The sequence below is a fragment of the Telmatherina bonti genome, assembly GCF_933228915.1.
Source record: "Telmatherina bonti genome assembly, chromosome: 10".
Classification (NCBI taxonomy): Eukaryota; Metazoa; Chordata; class Actinopteri; order Atheriniformes; family Telmatherinidae; genus Telmatherina; species Telmatherina bonti.
Genome location: NC_136628.1, coordinates 15,078,976 through 15,097,467, shown reverse-complemented (window position 1 = coordinate 15,097,467; position 18,492 = coordinate 15,078,976). Strand labels below are relative to the sequence as shown.

Sequence of the window (18,492 nt, the reverse complement as noted above, 5' to 3'; positions counted from 1 at the left end):
AAAAACAAGAAAAACAACGGTTAATTAAATCTAAACATGGTTATACTTACATATTACTTTTCTTATTGAACAGATCTTGGAAATACTTATGTTTCTGTTATTTGATTATAATTTACATCCAGCTGAATCATATGTTTAAACTGTATTTTTCTATTACTTGACTGTTCAGGACCATGTAAACACACCATGTGAAACAGCATTTCGTTATAACGTCTTCACCACATTAATGGCTGCTGCAGCCTTATAAATTTTTCACTCTATTATTAGAGCAGTCCTAGTTACGTACAAAGCGACATACCATACGCAGCCCGTCATAACAAACCGATGATAAGATTTGTTCACAGACGTGCACATGCAAGGGGAGATTTTTATCTGCTCGTCTTTTTGCACAACAGAATCTGAGAAATGCTTCACAGCATTAAACAGGCCTGTTGCCTCTTTGTGTGAGGTTACACATTTACAGTAATCTGTTTATGCTCTTACTTCCAGTCAGTGTTTATACTTCATTAAAATCAATTACTGCAAACAGACAAAAGAAACTGTTCCAGCAGACGGTGGCGTCCGAGTCAAAGTCACAAAGGGAGTTGTTTTACATTATCATGCATTAAAGTAATATCTAGGAATAGGAATAGTAGGAATCTGTCTTTCCTGGAAGAGCATAAGATAATGTTTGCTTTGCAACAAAGTAGAGCCATAAAAGTTAGATCTTAGAAGGCAAAACTATTAGTTACTGTATATTCAGTGTCACACTGACTTGTAATGGTTATTTTTCTTCTCTTTCCAGGCTCTAGGCAGAGAGCACCACAGAAAACCCAAAGTAAGTATGACTTCAAAAGAAACTTGGCTAACATAACCAAATGCTAATGTTCATTGTACATCAATACAAATCCTCACACACAATATAAAATGCAATTTTATTTTCTTTTATTTTCTGTGTTTGTAAAAAAAAAAAAAAAAAAAAAAAAAGAATTGGCACAAAACACCAACATTACTAAAATGTTACACCAATAAAGTTAACTATGTTCATTAAGTCCTTCAAGCATTTAAGAGATTATCTTGAGAAGAGATGACATCAAAGCATAACACTGCACATGTTTTTGTGACAGCTGCTTCAGCTGGTGTTGACAGGCCACATAATTAATGCACATTTCTGTATGTCAACAGTTTCCCTCAACCCTTTTGTTTTCCCACTTGTAAAATGACTGAAAAGGGCGAGAACTTCTGACTTTATCTGCAGCTCATCTCCCAACTTCAAGTCCCATCTCTAACAGCTGCATGTTTTCTGACTGATGCAACTGTTTTTTCCACAGCCACCAGCGCCAGACGACCTGTCCATTGTATGTTTCACCAGTGGAACCACAGGTAGCTGTTGTCATTTTTCACCAATTCATCAACCATTTCTGTTAGCTGCTTGAAGGATGCATCCTTCTAAGGTACAGGTGATGAAGCAAACCATTAATAATTAAAAATCGGTCAAAATCATTAAACTCTATCAGCTACAGTAGAATTAAATACAAGTAAACCCTTTAATATTTCCCACGTAACATCTCACACACTGCCAAATCAAAGGAGACAGTTTGCAACTATATAATTAGCTTAATACCACACCTTTAAAGAAAATATGGACAGGATTTTGTAATTTGTTGATAATGAATGTGGCAAACTCTGAATCGACATAAAGACAGCTCTTAGTGCTGCATGTCAAGCAGTGAATATTTGATGTATAGATTATAGCGCAGCACATATCTGAAGTGCTTTGTTAAAATGGAAAAGTAGGCAAAAACAAGATGGCTTAGATCAGGGATCCCCAATCCTGGTCCTCGAGTATCATTGGGGATCCCTGGCTTAGATGATCTCCTTAGTAAAGAAATGCTACTTGTTATTGCTTATTAACACACTGCCAGAACTATCCTCCTTTCTTTAGTACTGCTTTGTTTTCATTGCCATTATGAAGTGCAATGTTCTCAAAAATGTTTAGCTGTGCCAAGTTAACAAGAAAGTGTGTGTGCATGTTCTCCTGAGTGCTTTGTAGCAGTGTTTGCCACTTCTTCCAGCTTTAGCAGACAGTGGACAAAAGTGAGACATTCAAAGGTGTTAAAATGTAACATTTTCTGTGGTCTTACTCAAAACATATCAACAGTATTTTGCAAACTGGTTCCCAATTTTGAGCCATGCTGTCCTTTCTTTCTGCTTAGATGTAAATGTATGAATGATCATTTTTAAAATCCCTTTTGTGACAAAAAGCCCCAGTCTTCATTCTAAAGAATGAACACTTAAAATTGCATTTTTTTAAGGATCAGGTGGTGCAGGAAGGAAAGCCATCAGTGGTTTTCTCAAGCAGCAACCTCTGGCGGTAAAAAGGGAAGCCTATGCGGAAGTACATAAAACTGCAGTTCCCCCTTCATCCACTGGGGGCTGCCTCCAAAACAGAGCGAATCCCCATAGACTCCTATGTTAGAAAGACCAACTTCACAGCAGAAATAAACACGTTTACAACCTGGTTCAAAAATCCATTTTTGGTTTAATAGGTCAGGTTTAACTTCATGACAACTGTGGGGGGGAGTGAATTTTTTTCTAACTCGCCCGTTTAAAAGTAATTTAATCTCAAAATTCTGCATATTTAGGGATGTGTCCTTTTGATTGACAGGTACCAAATCTCCCGCTTCAAGTAAGAAGAACGTAGAACAACAGCGGTTTTTAGCCAGTTAACAACGTGACTTAGCTTTTGCTCGCTTACCTCCGTTAGCTGGTTAGCTCCTGTTATCTACGGGTTAACTCAGTTAGCTCTTAGCTACAGAAAGCTCGGAGTTTGCTCGATATCAATCATCCACCATGATGCTCACAGCGCCCCTCTCAGCGCCACCTGTTTGCCCATATTTGTATTTTTTTGGGCGAGACGACACTCATGCCCCTGCCAAGATGGCGATGGTAGGAACCGCCCACAGAGCTTCAATTCAGCTCTTCAGAAACCTATGGGTGGCGTCAGGGAGGCTCCGTCCATCTTTTTATATACAGTCTATGGTTTTTCTCCGTCGCAGATCATGAATGCAGTAAAGTCAGACCAGTTGTCTGTGGGATTAAGTCTTTAACCACAACAAAACATTTCAGGGGAAGAAGCCGATGAATTATTAATAAATGTAATAGTTGCTCAGTGAACTAAAACAATCTTAATCCCTCCTACACCAGGATTCTTAAAGATGGGAGCACATATGTAAAATAAAGAATATATTTTTTAAAATGCGGCATGCTTTTTGAAGAATTGTTCACCGTACATGTTGTCTTGGACAATGTTACATACACATCATGACTTAATGTGTTATGTTGGAATGAAGACATGATGGAGCGTTAAGGTAAAACTGACCTTACTGTGTGTCCAAATTACAGAATTATGTTTCTTTTTCTAACTAGTAATAGAATAAGAAACATTTTATAACCCTTTTATAACCCTTGCCGGATCATGTGACCTAAAAGTCAACATTTCTCTGCATCTGGACACATCATGCAGAACTTCTATTGAATATTTTTATATGTTCAGGATTTATTTTTTCTTTTTAAAAATGCTTCTAAATTTAGTTTTGCAGACATCAGTTTTGCGATTTCCACTTCAATCTTCAACAAAACACAATTATTCTAAATGAAAATGTGGTTTCATGAGCACCAGACCTTCTGTGGACAGTTGACAGTTGACGTACATATCTCTTCAACAACACACCCAGAACAGATTAATAGGCCTCTGAAGAGCTGAATGACATGAAGAATGAGGAAATTCAGCCATTTTATTCACAGGAGGTGTGTTGGAGAAGATATGAATGTAAAAGTTGCTCTTGGGGACTGAACTTGGACACCCCTGAGTTAGTCAGTGTAAACTGTGGACCTTTTTTGCTTAATGTTGCATGTCGCCGCCAACAGAAAATTGCTTGCGCCAAAAAAATAACCAGCTACCCTTTGTTTTTCGACATGCTAGACATGTGACTTAGTGGAAGCAGCCTTTCAGTGACACTGCTGAACCAGCCAAACATCCAATCCGAACTTCCATCACTCAGGTTGAAATAAAAAGAGATAATTATAAAATTGAAGAAACCAAGAGAATACTACGTCCTCCTTAGCAGTAAATGTTTTTTGAGACATTTCTAGGGGGGAATTGAGGCTTTGATAAAAGAACAGAGAAGGGAAACAGGCATTTGCTGGAAATCTTTCCTGTTATTAGAAGCAGAATGACCTAATAGTAAGCCCTCCCTTTACTCCAGATACTCCAACATGTTCTGTCATGTCAGACTCATGGGAACAAAAGAGCAGCTCTGCTTTTTAAGGAAGTTGTCATCTTTGCGTGAGCGCCAGCCGCTGAAACCAACACACAGGGCAGCAAAAAGCAGGTCATTTGAGGACTGCTGGTGTCAGCTTACAGTGTGAGGTCATTTGAGGACTGCTGGTGTCAGCTTACAGTGTCATGAGCAGGCAATTCTGCCACCTTCTGGCGTGAGAAAACCCCTGCAACCCCTTCAGCCCAGGGTTCATTGTGCAACCTCGAGCAGCATTTCTTGAGAATCCTCTACGTCTTTGTTGCGACATCTCCTCAGCTCTCGGCTGACATGATTGCCTACAGCTGTGGGTTGCAGATTTTTAAAAATAGAGGAAGCTTTAATTTAAGATTCATTGCTTTGCAAAAACCAAAATGGAAAGTGCTGAGTTACCTTGACTAACTTATTGAATGACGAGCAATTGAGTAGATAATCATTATTAGTGTTTTAAGGTAAATGCCGAACACTTCAAAGATTTTTTTTTAAAAAAGAAAACTGTTTTAGTTTGAAGCACATTAATGAGGTTTTTTTTGTTGGTCAAATGTTGCAGCCCCTCCGTGTCAAACACTACGACACTTCTTGCAGAGATTGTTCTAATCTGTTTACTGTATAAATGCAGCATTCATTTTTGCTTTACACTTTTAAGTGTCACACCTGAGACACTCCATACCTGGTGCTGGTACTGCACACAGCCAGAAACGCAACATAACCCCCCCCCCCCCTCCCCCATTATATCAGTCTGAACTTTTGAAGACATGAAGTGAATGAAATTCTCAAGAAGATGTCCTGCAGGATGTGTGTTTTCCTTGCGATGCCAACTTGGATGACTTTTTGCACCTCTGGCAAGAGCTAAATCACCCGACTGATATTTCTGTGGGCTTTTCTTTTTTTGTGTGCCTTCTCAGGAAATCCAAAGGGAGTCATGCTCACCCATGGGAACGTGGTGGCGGATTTCTCAGGCTTCCTCAAAGTGACAGATGTGAGTTGTCCTCCCTTCTCCCTTTTTACGTTCACGTCTGTCCTTTTTAATCGTTTTAAATTAGTTAAAAAAAAGATGTCTCCCCCAAGTGATCTGTTTGCTTTAAGAAGCCGCTTGCATTTCATGTTGCTATGTGGCTTTATCATTTTAAGTTATCTGATTTTTTTTTTTCTTCCTTGTGAATTGCAGAAAGTTATTTTTCCAAACCAAGACGATTGCCTCATTTCCTTCCTGCCGCTGGCTCACATGTTTGAGCGACTCATCGAGGTAAACTGGCTGAGCCAGGACACAGGACTGTGTTTGTTAGTTTCAGGATGTTAAGTGTGGGCAGAAAGAAGAATTTGTGCATGAAGTAAGACATTAAAGGTGAGGGATAATTGATGAGTGGGTGAGCAGCAGGAAGAGAGACCTTGTTCTAACTTTTGAATTCCTCTCTTCAGTTTTGTTTCCCAGATAAAAGCCACACCTACAGCCAACGGTGGATGTGTCCCTTCACTTCATAGCCTCAGGGAGAACACAGGCAGTGAAACAGGCTCCAGTTGTTTACAAGAAACTTAGAATTAAAAGCAATCAGGTTGAGACTGAGGATTAGACAAAGCTTTTACATGGAGGGAAAAATTCCGTTTACAGTATTACATCCAGTTTATTCCTTCATTACATTCTGCCACTCTACTTTCAGCAAGATTTGGGTTTTTTGGTGGGAATTTTTCAACTGAGGGGTTCTGTGGTGAGAGCATGCACAGTTGGTGCCAAAGACTTGGCTGCACAAGACTGGAAAGCTGGAAAACATTTTTAAGTTTCATTTTTAGTCAGAGTTGCATTGTTGGAAAGCTGGAAACATTTTCCATCCAACTGCCTGCCTGCAGGTGTGATGGTAATGGGCATACCATGCATAAAAAAGTCAGAAGATGAGTAACTGCCTGCCTACATGTTTTCCAGAGATCCTTCACCTCTGTACAAAAACTGCAGCGTGTTAAGATGTTGGATTAGTGCAAAAACACAGCAATAACCAGGTTTCTGATTACTGAAATCTCTGCATTTAGCTGTGTTGGATGGGAGGTGTTTGTTATGATGGAAGAATGAAATATTGTTTAAGATTGGTGGAATAGTTTTTACTCCAATACAACACAAAAAACACACAAGGAGAGAAATCCAATTTTAACCCATTCAGATCTAATTCAACATTATGCATTTGGTGCAGGCATCAATAACCTAAATTCAGATTAATGAATAATTATAATTAAATAAAATTATAACGAAGAATTAACCTCTCAAAGTTCCTTTTTTTTTTCTTTTAGTTACCTCAAAAGCTGAAAAAAATAAAGGTTTTAATGGACAGATTAAAGTTTTAAGCTGTGGGAAAAAGTATTTCAGTAGTACCCCCTCAGTACAAAATAACAAAAAAGAGAATGATAATAATGATTATGATGATAATCAATCAATAAGACAATATTAACATATAAACACATAGGTATCAGTATGAAGCTATAAAGCCCAACATAAAATATTAAACAGCTTTCATTAGTTTGTTTTGTATTTCAGTATTTTTTTTTCTCTTGCTTTTACTTTTCTCCTCTCCTAAAACAACTTTGAACTTTACAAAATGTTTTTTTTTTGTTGTTGTTGTTTGTTTTTGTTTTTTTTAACGCTTGGTAAACTTAGGGATCTTTATTTGGTGTGCCAGATGTGTTTGATCGTTTCCGCTGTGCTCAGTAGAAACTAATTTGGTTTGTTTACATACAGTCCACAGCAGGAGAAGTAAGACAACACATGAAACCACCTAACTTCCCAGGAAAGAGGTGCAGCCAGCTCCACAATGGAGTTAAATTCCATACAGTTATTTGTCTGACACTTGAGACGCATCAAATGAAGAAGAAAAAAAAAATGGGGCAGGTTTTGTGCTTTGCTGTACCTTATATAGCTGGAAAAACCGGAAGGAAACTGCATCTGATGGTTTTTTTTGTTTTTTTTTGTTGGTTGTTTTTTAGCTTAGTTTCTCAACAGCAGCCCTTGACCTCAACCTCTGAAAGGTATCTGTAGTATTTGTGAGGAACAAATACGTGCCAAGCCATACCAGCAAAGAATAGAGGAATCCTTTCTCTGAAGCTCATTACTCTTCTGATGTCTTTTTTTTTTTTTTTTTTTAACAGTGTTTTTATCAGTCTTAATTTTTAACACATTAAATCACTGAAGTTGCACTAGTTTGGGTCAGAGTTGCTCACACAAACTTTATGAATGTTTCATGGAAGGTCTTTCCACAAAATACAGCACGGCGCTTTGCTGCACAGCAGTCAGGAAGTAAAACCTAAAATAACTGCTTAAGATATTATAACATCTATGTAGATGTTTACATTGGTTTATTTTAGTGTTCCTGTGCAGTTTTAGAGCAAGAATTTGTCTTCTTTCCTCTACATTTGGTTTTCTTGACGGCTTTGGATGGCTGAGCTGCAGATTCAGAAACTGACTAAATGCTGCTTTTAGCTAACTACACTTTAACCTGTTAAAGTTAATAGATGAATGCATATGCAGCTTTTTTTTTATCTGTCCAGTTGTGATGACAATCATATGAGTGAGTCGTGAACATTTTTTATGCAGGGCAGCTATTTCCCCTTTTTATATTTAAAACTCGGTGTGTGCAAAGTAACAGTGGTGTGAATAGATGGAAAGTTGAAAAATCACAACACTTTATTTAAGTTGATTGAATTTGCACGCTAAAAGCTTTGCAGATCATAATGTGCATGACGTCTATGTGTCAGTAAAGACAGACAATCTTAATACAAAAGTCTTTTACACACAAATGTAAAAACAGTACTGAAACATGTGCAATGTTCCACTTTTTTCTAAATGCCCTGAGACTTGTGTGAGAACGACAATCGTGATATTTATGATAAGTGTGATGAAACATACAGAGGCTGGTATTGCAATTGAAACCCTGACTAGTGCTTATTAGAATCCTACCCATCGGGTCATGTGTCGCACTATGAATAAAAATTTCATTTGCAAACTTTTTGAGTTATTTATTCTAAACAAAGAATATAAAAATCAGGTTTTACTTCTGTCCATTTTTAACTGGCTTTTTGTAATAAATACCACATATTTATTATTATTTGTGTCTTCTCATGCAGTCTGTGGTCTACTGCCACGGAGGGCGAATCGGATTCTATCAGGGTGACATCCGTCTCCTGTCAGATGACATGAAGGCCCTGCGGCCGACTATTTTCCCCGTGGTGCCTCGACTGCTCAATCGCATGTACGACAAGGTGAGATAAACAAACCCAGAAGGCTGGTAATGAACCCACACTTTGTTCTGTTCAATACCAGTTTCTTAAGTTTAAACTGGTGCTGTTTTTGGAAACTGATCTGCAACAAATTACAATAATAGAAATAAATTCTAATTCTAGATCTATTCTAGCTCTGTAGTTTATGTGACATATGCAGTTTCCTCAAATTCTTCCCTTGCTCTTTAAAACCTCAGTTTAGGACTTTGATCAGTCCTCAGAAGACATGTCATTTCAAGCAATTTACATAAACAAGGCTAAATGCTTTCAACTGCAGGGAAAAAAGCAGGGTTTGTGTCCAGCTAAGACATGTCTGCTCTTTTTCTCCTCCTCAGATCTTCAGTCAGGCAAACACCCCCCTGAAGCGTTGGTTGCTAAACTTTGCTGCAAAGAGAAAAGGTGCTGAACTGAGCAGAGGAATCATTCGCAGTGACAGCATGTGGGACAAAGTCTTCTTCAGTAAGATTCAGGTAAACAGGGTTTCCTTCACTTGAGAAAAATGTGGAAACCCGACATCACTCTCAAGTCACGCTTTGACTTAACCACGGTGTGACTAAGACTGAAACTGGAAAAAAAAAAAACACAGTTATGAAGTCCAGGAGCAGTTCAGTAAGCAGAGTGTTGAATGTCCAAGAAGCTTTAACAGCTACTGGTGTATCAGCCTGTAGTATGGTTAGTACATGTTTATAGATGTCAAAACGTTTGCTGTAGTTTTCTAAGACACGATCCTCAAGTATTACCTCATGACATTCAGCATCAATGGCAACAGAGATAGTAAAATAAAAGGAAAAAATATACTAAAGAGGTTCATTTGCCTCTTTACTGTGAGTTTGGTTTGGTTGGATTTTATTGCAGCTCTCATCAGTAAAAGAAGAAAACCTTCTGGAATATTTCAAACAAAGTATCCCCTTATTGAATTTTACATTCCCACTTCATACAGGCCAGCCTGGGAGGAAGACTAAGGATGATTATAACAGGAGCCGCTCCTACCTCACCGACTGTACTGGGATTCCTCAGAGCAGCTTTGGGTTGCCAGGTGAGTCTCATTACCACTCATACCAAGCATACTCTCTCAGAGACTGCATGTGTTCTGCTTCTATACCTGTTTGGAGCGTCTTTAATGTAAAAATCTTTCTGTACTCTTACCCCAAACTCAACTTTTAATATTACAACACTCAAAGTGTAATGTTAAATCATCTGCCCCACAACTTCAACTCAATTCTAAGTGCTGTGGGTGGGTTTTTGTCTCAGCAAGCAGTTCACTGCAGTTCCTTTCAGAGAAAAACCCAGATTTAATGATAAAGCGGTGACAGTAGAGGTGCCTTTGGCTGCCAAGGACACATAATTTCTCCTTAGGAGAGGATTAAAGCTGAAGGTTGACCCACTTTGCAGTTAAAACGCTCAATTTTATACAGTCTACATTATTTAAACAAACACTGCTACCATCAAAACAGAAAACATACACAGTTACTTGTGATCATCATTTCTTGTCATTTCTGCTCCTTAACTGAGTACAGTAACAATAAGGTTGTTAGCAGCCTTCCCTTCAGCATTGTGCTCATCTGTGTAGGTGTACGAGGCATATGGCCAGACCGAGTGCACAGCAGGCTGCACCTTCACCACACCTGGAGACTGGACCCCAGGTGAGTGTGTGTGTGTGTGTGTGTGTGTGTGTGTGTGTGTGTGTGTGTGTGTGTGTGTGTGTGTGTGTGTGTGTTCTTTTTTTTGTGGCACAATTTGGAAAGACTGATTCTTATCTCTGCTTAAATCACCAGACTTATTTTTTTGAGCCAACTGTATGTTCAGAGGTCTAAAAGTGAAGACATTGAGTCATAATGTGCTCCCAGTGAATGATTTACAGGTAGTTTTTTTTTTTTTCTTCTTTTGACAAGATTTACTGGAAAATAATCTTGAGAGGCCTCAAAGGTTGAGACATAGATAGCTGCGCAGTCTGCTCAGGACATTGTCTATTTCAATAAGCTGGATAACTGTGAAACTACCTTTTGTGTGGTGTTTGATGTCCAGGAAATGATTTAAGCTTCTATGCTGCCATCTGATCTTAAAGCCCATAGATAACTGTCTGACTCTGATTTCATACCGTCTGTATTTCTCTGGCATTATAAGGCTTTAGAAGTAAAGGCGGGGGGAAAACAGCTTGTAAACTTGGACAAATGCATACACAGATCAGAGCCTATAATTAGAGCTGGCTGAGTATCTCTAAACACATTAATGCTGGATACTCACTGCAGATGGAGTCCCACATGAAAGAGCTCTTAGCTTCAGTTTTGCAATGTTCCTGTGAAAATGAATTGTGTTTTATTGAACTACTCGGTTCACAGTCACTACAGTGTTTGCAGAGCATTAAAACTACAAGGTGTGATCAAATATAAAAGGGTTTATTAGGTTATTTACAGTGACGATCTTGATCTTCATTACATGGTAAACTAAACCCACTTCATTCCTGAACATACAGAGTAGATTAAGCTGCTGAGTTAGGGATGTAGTAAATGTAAAAGTCAACATGTGAATCAGTTAAAGTCTTTGTTAAAAGTCTTTTGTTTCTTTTTATTAACCCTTTGAGCTCTGTGTATATGTTTTGGCTTTGTTTTTAACCTTTTCATTACTACTAGATGGGAATAAAGTTTATTACTGGATTACCAGCAACCGGGTGGTAATGAAAAGGTTAAAAACGCCATATTTTTCTTCTACTACAAAGTCTGTTTGAATGTTTTTAGAGTCATAATAAAGCAACCACTTGTGAGATTTTAAGCTGTATAAATATCAGTATAAGTATTCCTGGGGAGGAATACATGAAAGTGGCACACAGCTCAAATAAAAACGGTTGGCAAACAAAAAAAGAAACGCTTTTGGATGAATATGAATATCTCATGACAGTGATGCAGCAGTAGGTCGAATCCTCTATAAAGTCAGAGTAGAGTATGTGAACTTTATCTCTGCAAAGATCAACTCTCATTAAGTGAAGCAGAAAATAAAGAGAGGTTGTAGTTCACACAGTTTGTGCAAGGTTTCCAAAACAGCAGAATTTGGCACATAACTCTGGTTAATCAGGGCTCTGCTTCATGTGAAATATTTGTTTTTAGAATGTCAAATATTTGTTTCTCATTAAAGTGAAAGTCCTGAGGTTATTCCACAATTATCACCCTATTTTCTTTTATAATCCCAGTTGCAATACAGTAAAGCCTTGTGGTAAAGAGTACGACATCTTTAAAGTAACAAGATTTTTTAAAATCTCTTTCTAATCAAAGTTGCCGTATGCAATAAAATCTAGTCATAACTTTTACTTTTTATTGGAAAAAGCTGAGTGCAGTCAGTTTTGTTTCCCTGTCGTGTTAGATGTATGAAATGGTACGTTTTACTGAGAAAGGCATTGGAAGTGTTTCCTTAAATATCAGACTGACATAAAACTTACAACTCTGTAATAATAAGTGTGCATTGAAACATGGCGAAATACATAAACAGGGAAAAGTAGGCTTTCAGTTGACTAAAAGCTTTTCTCCCATTTGTTTGCCTGTTTCAGGCTGAAAAACAACAGAAGAAAAGACACCATGCCTGTCTGTCCTGTCTATGCTTATCCTCGACCTGACAGTAATTTAGGGAATGTTGCATAACATTTACTGTAAATGCTGTCATCAAAATGCAGACTAGGATCGCCCCCTGCTGCTTACTTTTTATATTTCAGGTGTTTTTGAAACAGTTGATTTTCTTTTAGATTTAATATAAAAAAAATATCAAATTAATTTAATTAACTTAACAAACCTGCATACCAGATTTATTGAGCACAACATGAATGCAGTCAATGTTGACTTTATTTAGAAAGTGATGAGCGCCAACATCTCTCTTGTGTTAAACAGTGGACAGTAAACCAAACTGTGAGCCAAAAAAGCTTAAATTTAAAGGTGGAGTATGTAAGATTTTCAATATTTTCTAAATAAATTAACTAATAAAATAACTACAATCATAATTAGATAGATTTTTTGAACATGTAGGTTCCAGTCTGTCCATATTTGATGCGTTATTAAGTTTAATTAATGACAAATGACAAAAAGCACTTTTTTTTTACTGGTAGGCAAACATTTAAGAAGGGTCTTTGTCATTGATTAAACTTGTAATTTAATAACGCATCAAATATGGACAGACTGGAACCTACATGTTTAAAAAAATATCTCATTATGATTGCAGTTATTTTTGTTAGTTAATTTATTTTGAAACTATTGAAAATCGTTCATACTCCACATTTAAAGCAAAAAAGTAAAAGGTAGCTCCAACTTTTTTTTTTTCTAATTGCACTAATAGGTCATGTTGGGGCCCCGCTGCCATGTAACCTCATCAAACTGGTGGATGTTCCTGAGAAGAACTACTTTGCTTCTAAGGGAGAAGGAGAGGTGAGTAAAGTGATCTCAGGACTGAGAAGATTACAAAGTGTTTATTTAAGCTGTGTGAAATGTTTAATTCAATTTATTAAAACACCAATATTCATGATCAGGATAAGCAACTAACTTGTCAGAGTTTGAACATCATGGTGCCTCCATAGGAAATGATGTATGCTGTAGACTCCACCTGCCATCCTGAACACCATGCGCTCCTTTCCGCTTTCATCTAGGTTTGCGTGAAGGGACCAAACGTGTTTAAGGGCTACCTCAAAGACCCAGAGAGAACGGCTGAGACTCTGGATGCAGATGGCTGGCTCCATACTGGAGACATTGGCAAATGGCTGCCTGTATGTAAACCAGACTTAAAGTATTGTGAAACTTTTAATAAGGCATTGATTTCCACTCATTTTATATCTTTTAAATCTGTTGTCTCCTGTAGAACGGCACATTGAAGATCATTGACAGGAAAAAGCACATCTTTAAGTTGGCGCAGGGCGAGTACATCTCTCCTGAGAAGATTGAGAACATCTACATTAGGAGTGAACCAGTGTCACAGCTCTATGTTCATGGAGATAGTCTCCAGGTAATCAACCAATGTCTTGATGGCAAACAAATCTTAAATTTGGAGCAGGTCTCTTGCTTTGACTGTACGTCTCTGTAGCCTGAATTGAATTTGTGTCCTCTCAGACGTGTTCCTCACCTGCGCTTTATGCTGTCTGCTGTTTCAGTCCTGTTTGGTAGGAATTGTGGTTCCTGACCCTGAAGTCATGCCTGAATGGGCAAAGAAAAAAGGCATCTTGGGTACCTACAAAGATCTTTGTAAAAACACGGTAAATAAAACATGACAGAAACACTCCAGTTTACACATGGAGGAATGTAGATATCATCGTGACACTTTTCTTGGTTACTAACAGGAATTAAAAAAGGCAATCCTTGAAGATTTGGTTCGTCTGGGCAAAGCCAGTGGCCTCCATTCTTTTGAACAGGTAGGAAAACATATGGAGCCATGTTTTCCCCCAAATTAACAGGAAACTTGTATGAAAAATAATCGGATTTCAAGTTGTTAAAAAGTGGATTTCACATTGTTTGCCTCCAATCTCACAGCCATCTAAATACCTGTAAAATGGGCAAATCAGTCTGATAGTAACATTAACATGACATAATGTAACATTACGTAAAGTTTATTGTCCCTTAAGGGAAAATGTATCTTGGGACCAATCATACAGGTACCCTGCATGACAAAATAAAATGACAAATTGCAAGACCAGGCAACAGGAGTGCAGCATGACATGTCAGTGCAAGTTATATATAACACTGTGCAACATGGTGTGTCATGTAAATTGCAATGTAAAAAAAAAGTGTAAATTCTTTGCTTCCTGCTTAGCTTCAGGGAGATTTTAAAATAAAAAAAGAATAAGTGCAACTACAGTAAAGGAAGGGTTTAGCTGTAGACCTTTGTTTTGTCTACAAAGGTAAAAAAAAAACCAAAAAAAAAACCTGACATGTACATCTGCAAACTCATACTATAGATGGTCTTTTTTTTTTTTTTTTTTTTTTTTAGAATAGTTCCCCAAACAGTTCTTAGGCTCAATAGATAACACCATGAATTGATAAAATTTCCTAAAAACAAGACAAAGAAAAAAAAAAGAAGAAAAGTCACAAGAAAGAAGTGTCACGAGAAGCACCATTGAAAAGCAGAGACATGGATACATTGGACAACGTTAATCATTAAACACTTTGTTTTAGTCATGAAACTAATCTTTGAAACTAATATCTTTGTCCATTTTGACCTTTATCTTTTCCACAGCAGAGTAAATCTAGAGTAAGGAACAGCATCACTGACACTGTATGAGGAGCCCACAGCTCGGATTGTAACGACACTGCCCCCAAGTGGCAGACAAACGCTATAACATGCAGCTGTAATACATGTTATATAATGTCATACCAGTTATTTACGTATCTATTTTTTATGGTTTAAACAAGCAGTTACATAAACAATAGATGCTGATTATCACAAATAGCTGACATTATGGGTTTGAAATTGACAAAAATCTGGGCAGTAACACTTTAAAAGCTCTTTAAAAAAATCATCATTTATGCTGTTACTAACAATAGATTAAGCTGTAACCTAAAGCTGAATGACATAACTAACTGATAATTATCTGCCAAGTGTGTATAAATTTCAATAGATTTTTAAGCAGCACTTTGTGTTGCTTTGTGCATCAAAAGTGCTTGATAAATGAAGTTTGATTTGATTTATTTAGGATATTACAGGCTAGTGATTAAAAACTTTACATATTCTTGTAGAAAAGTCATTGTACAAAATAACAAGGAATGTTCCTGTATTTTTGATTTAACATAACCCAGTAAGCTCTGGGTACACAGACAGTAATATGGGTCCAATTCTACATCTTACTTATATTTGACTGTTTTCCTTTGAAAGGTGAAGAACATCTACATCCATAACGAGATGTTCTCCATTGAGAACGGCCTCCTGACTCCAACGCTAAAGGCCAAGAGACCAGAACTGAAGGAATTCTTCAAGGGAAAGATTGACCAGCTCTATAGCAGTATCTCCATGTGAAGGCCAGCAGACCTCATTTTCCCTCGAGCATCCTGACACAAAGATTTACTTTTCACCAGTGACCTGCCGCTCTGGGTCTAAAACGTGTCTGTTGAGGCTGAACATGCTTTGGGAAAGTAAACCAAAACTGGCCAAGCTGTGGAAGAACTAAGATGGCTATTAAAAACAAATCAAAAAAATGAAATAAAGTAAAAAAAACACAGTGCATATTGTTATATGTATTTCCATCTTATTGATCCGTTTACTGTCACAATATTAAATTGTATGTTAAAAGGATAGATCTTTATGTTTTTTGGGGTGTTTTTTAAAAACAAGAAATCTGATTCAAAAATTAACAGCAAAGTAGATCAGAGCATTTCTGTGTCCTCCAGCAGAGGAGAGCATATTCCTGCAAACTGATACACGGCAGCTCCTCTGATTTCTACAAGGAGGTAAAACATCTTCATTGCCAAAATGAGTAACGATGACATTCAAAGTTCAGCCACCTAAATAGGTTGTCCTTTTAACAGATACTTTCATACTTTCCAACACAGTGAATGTGCATACAGAGGAAATATCTTTTATATAACAATGTGTATTGTTACGTGTATTTAAAATATCTTTTGATTTGTTTTTTATTTAGGCATGTTAACTCTTCCCAACATTGTTCTCTGCTGTGCATCCAAACAAATCATCGCTCAATTCCATCGTGCAGAGAAATCGTCACACAACTAAAACATGAGCAGACCGTCTCTACTTCCCATCATTCTCCTCTCTTCCTCATCAGTTTAAAGTGACAAGCCAAACAACAAGTGGACATTAGTAAAGTGCAGCTGTATGATGGCAAGTGTGATGTCGTAGTGTGTAGTGCAAGTTCAGGACTTTTCTAAATGTGCTCCCTGTTGGACAGCAGTGGTCTTCATCTCCAGTCAAAAATGAGATTCATGCAATCAGAAACCTTCTCACATGGACGCCAGTGGAAGAATATTTCTGATCTAAAAAAAAAAAAAAAAAAGAATTTAAGGAAATTTTGGTATAACCCCCGACGTTGTGCACTTAGACAAAAAAAAATGTACATCCTGCTGTGTGAGTCAGGATTAAGATGATAAAGATAAAGCAGCAGCTTCTGCCTTTCGAATAATTTTGTCTGCACCGTTTCATGTGGTATATCACGATGCCTGAGCCACAAAATCACTCTTCATGTCGTGAGATCATTCATTGCAGTAAGTCACCGCTACATGGTTGTGGTCAGATGTTCAGCATGCATGCACTTTGTTTAGTAAAAGACTGGCCCAGAGTAACTGTCATCAAACTCTACAGCTGGTGCAATCACTACTTTTTTTTTTTTTTTAACCCGTCCTTGCACAAAGAGTATGTCAGGTTAGAAGAAGAAGGAAATAAAAACAAACAAAAAAGCTAAACTGGGGCTCAGGGCAATGCATGCAGTTTGCCCTGCAATGCTGGGACCATGGGGATTTGACTTGCAGTGGGGCAGAAATCAAACTCTTTGACCATTAAAAGGAAGCTGTTTACACACAGCCACATTTGCAAGTGCAGGGCTGCGTAACTTAGGCTAAGTCGATAATAAATCTCACTTAATAAAGGCAAGTAGAACAAACATCAACTTTAAAACAAAAACCTTTTGTTGTTAAAGGGGTTTACACGTAGATGTAATGTATAAGCTTTTAAAGTTGATTACCGTCCCAAGGCATAAACAATGCGGATGTACATAGAGGACAGCTAGATGTAAGCATATTTATTAAATCAGCGGTTTGAATGGACTTTTTTTTTTTTTTTTTCCTCTTTTTGCGTGTAGTAAGACGAATTGTACTTATTTATTTATCTATTCTGCTGTAAATGGAATCAGCACCATATCCTTGTAATGACTTGAGTGCAGCAAAAAAGAAAGGAAGAGGGAGGGTGGGTGGGGAAAAGGTCAAGGGCAGTGAAATAAAAGACATTCTGGAATGATTTTATACTGGTGTATCTTTTTTTTCCTTGTTTTTTCAATGTCTTGTGTGGAAAAGGACTGCATATAGAGTCTAATCTTATTAATCACTTTAACTGCTTTTCACTATGAGCCACATTAACCTGTTTGCACACACATCTGTACAGCACTTATTACTCTGTTTTTGTTTTAAACCATACAGTGCCTGCTCTCCATCATACTTTCAACGCTTTAGTTGATCTGAGTATGCCGTTTTTTCAATTTTGATGTGAACCATCACCATACTGAATAGTAGAGGACTGCTCTTCCTCCTGAACCACAGCAACCCAAGTGGAAGAAGCCATGACAAACTAAAGGAATACTAATTTCCTTACCAGTCACCATTATACAAAAATAAACATGTAATAGAAATATTGTCAACAGCAATAATGCCTTTTTTTTAGTATGTGCAAGTAACACAAAAGAATAAGCAGGGAAAAATGTATATAGAAATAAGATGAAACGGTGAAAACAGTAATAATATAAACCCAACATGTCCAAAACGGAGAAGGTTGAAGCATAAGCATATTTACGCCTGCTTCAGTCTCCCAAAACACACATATTTACATAAACATAAAGGTACATTAAAGTATTATGAAAGTGAAAAACTATGCATTAGACTACTGTAGTTAGAGTTATAGTTTGGTGGCCAATAGTGTGAAAATATTATAAAATGAGATATGCTATATCAGGCTTTTATAAAAGACAGATGGCACGTGTTGGTCTATAGTTCAGTTTCACTGGCCTACGATTTCCCTACCAGAAATATTTTATTGGATTTTTTTTTTAAATTTTTTTTTTCTTTCATTTGCCACATCATGGAGCCACTTGTCTTGGAGTTTGGGTAAGAAAACAAGAGTTTAGTTGTTGCGAAGAATTCATTGCCTTAATTAGTCTAGTATATGATATCAGATCATGTTTTTGTGTAAATTTGTATTTAAAAATACTTATTAACTGTGGACAAGAAACTGGAAATCCTTTTTTTAAATAAAATGT

At 37.3% G+C, this 18,492-nt stretch overlaps 1 protein-coding gene across 1 annotated transcript in view; it reads left to right on the top strand.

Moving 5' to 3' along the window:
• Positions 1 to 15,530, top strand: part of acsl6 (acyl-CoA synthetase long chain family member 6) — a gene marked incomplete at both ends in the record, with an annotated part of 35,421 nt that extends 19,891 nt beyond the window's left edge. The window contains 14 exons of the mRNA XM_079248101.1: positions 785 to 817; positions 1,311 to 1,362; positions 5,204 to 5,277; positions 5,467 to 5,544; positions 8,403 to 8,537; positions 8,891 to 9,025; positions 9,496 to 9,591; positions 10,126 to 10,198; positions 12,870 to 12,958; positions 13,177 to 13,293; positions 13,386 to 13,529; positions 13,675 to 13,776; positions 13,861 to 13,932; positions 15,390 to 15,530. Coding sequence (XP_079104227.1) covers positions 785 to 817; positions 1,311 to 1,362; positions 5,204 to 5,277; positions 5,467 to 5,544; positions 8,403 to 8,537; positions 8,891 to 9,025; positions 9,496 to 9,591; positions 10,126 to 10,198; positions 12,870 to 12,958; positions 13,177 to 13,293; positions 13,386 to 13,529; positions 13,675 to 13,776; positions 13,861 to 13,932; positions 15,390 to 15,530 — 1,341 coding nt within the window. The remainder of the gene's footprint in view (positions 1 to 784; positions 818 to 1,310; positions 1,363 to 5,203; positions 5,278 to 5,466; positions 5,545 to 8,402; positions 8,538 to 8,890; positions 9,026 to 9,495; positions 9,592 to 10,125; positions 10,199 to 12,869; positions 12,959 to 13,176; positions 13,294 to 13,385; positions 13,530 to 13,674; positions 13,777 to 13,860; positions 13,933 to 15,389) is intronic.
• Between the last annotated feature and the right edge of the window lie 2,962 nt (positions 15,531 to 18,492).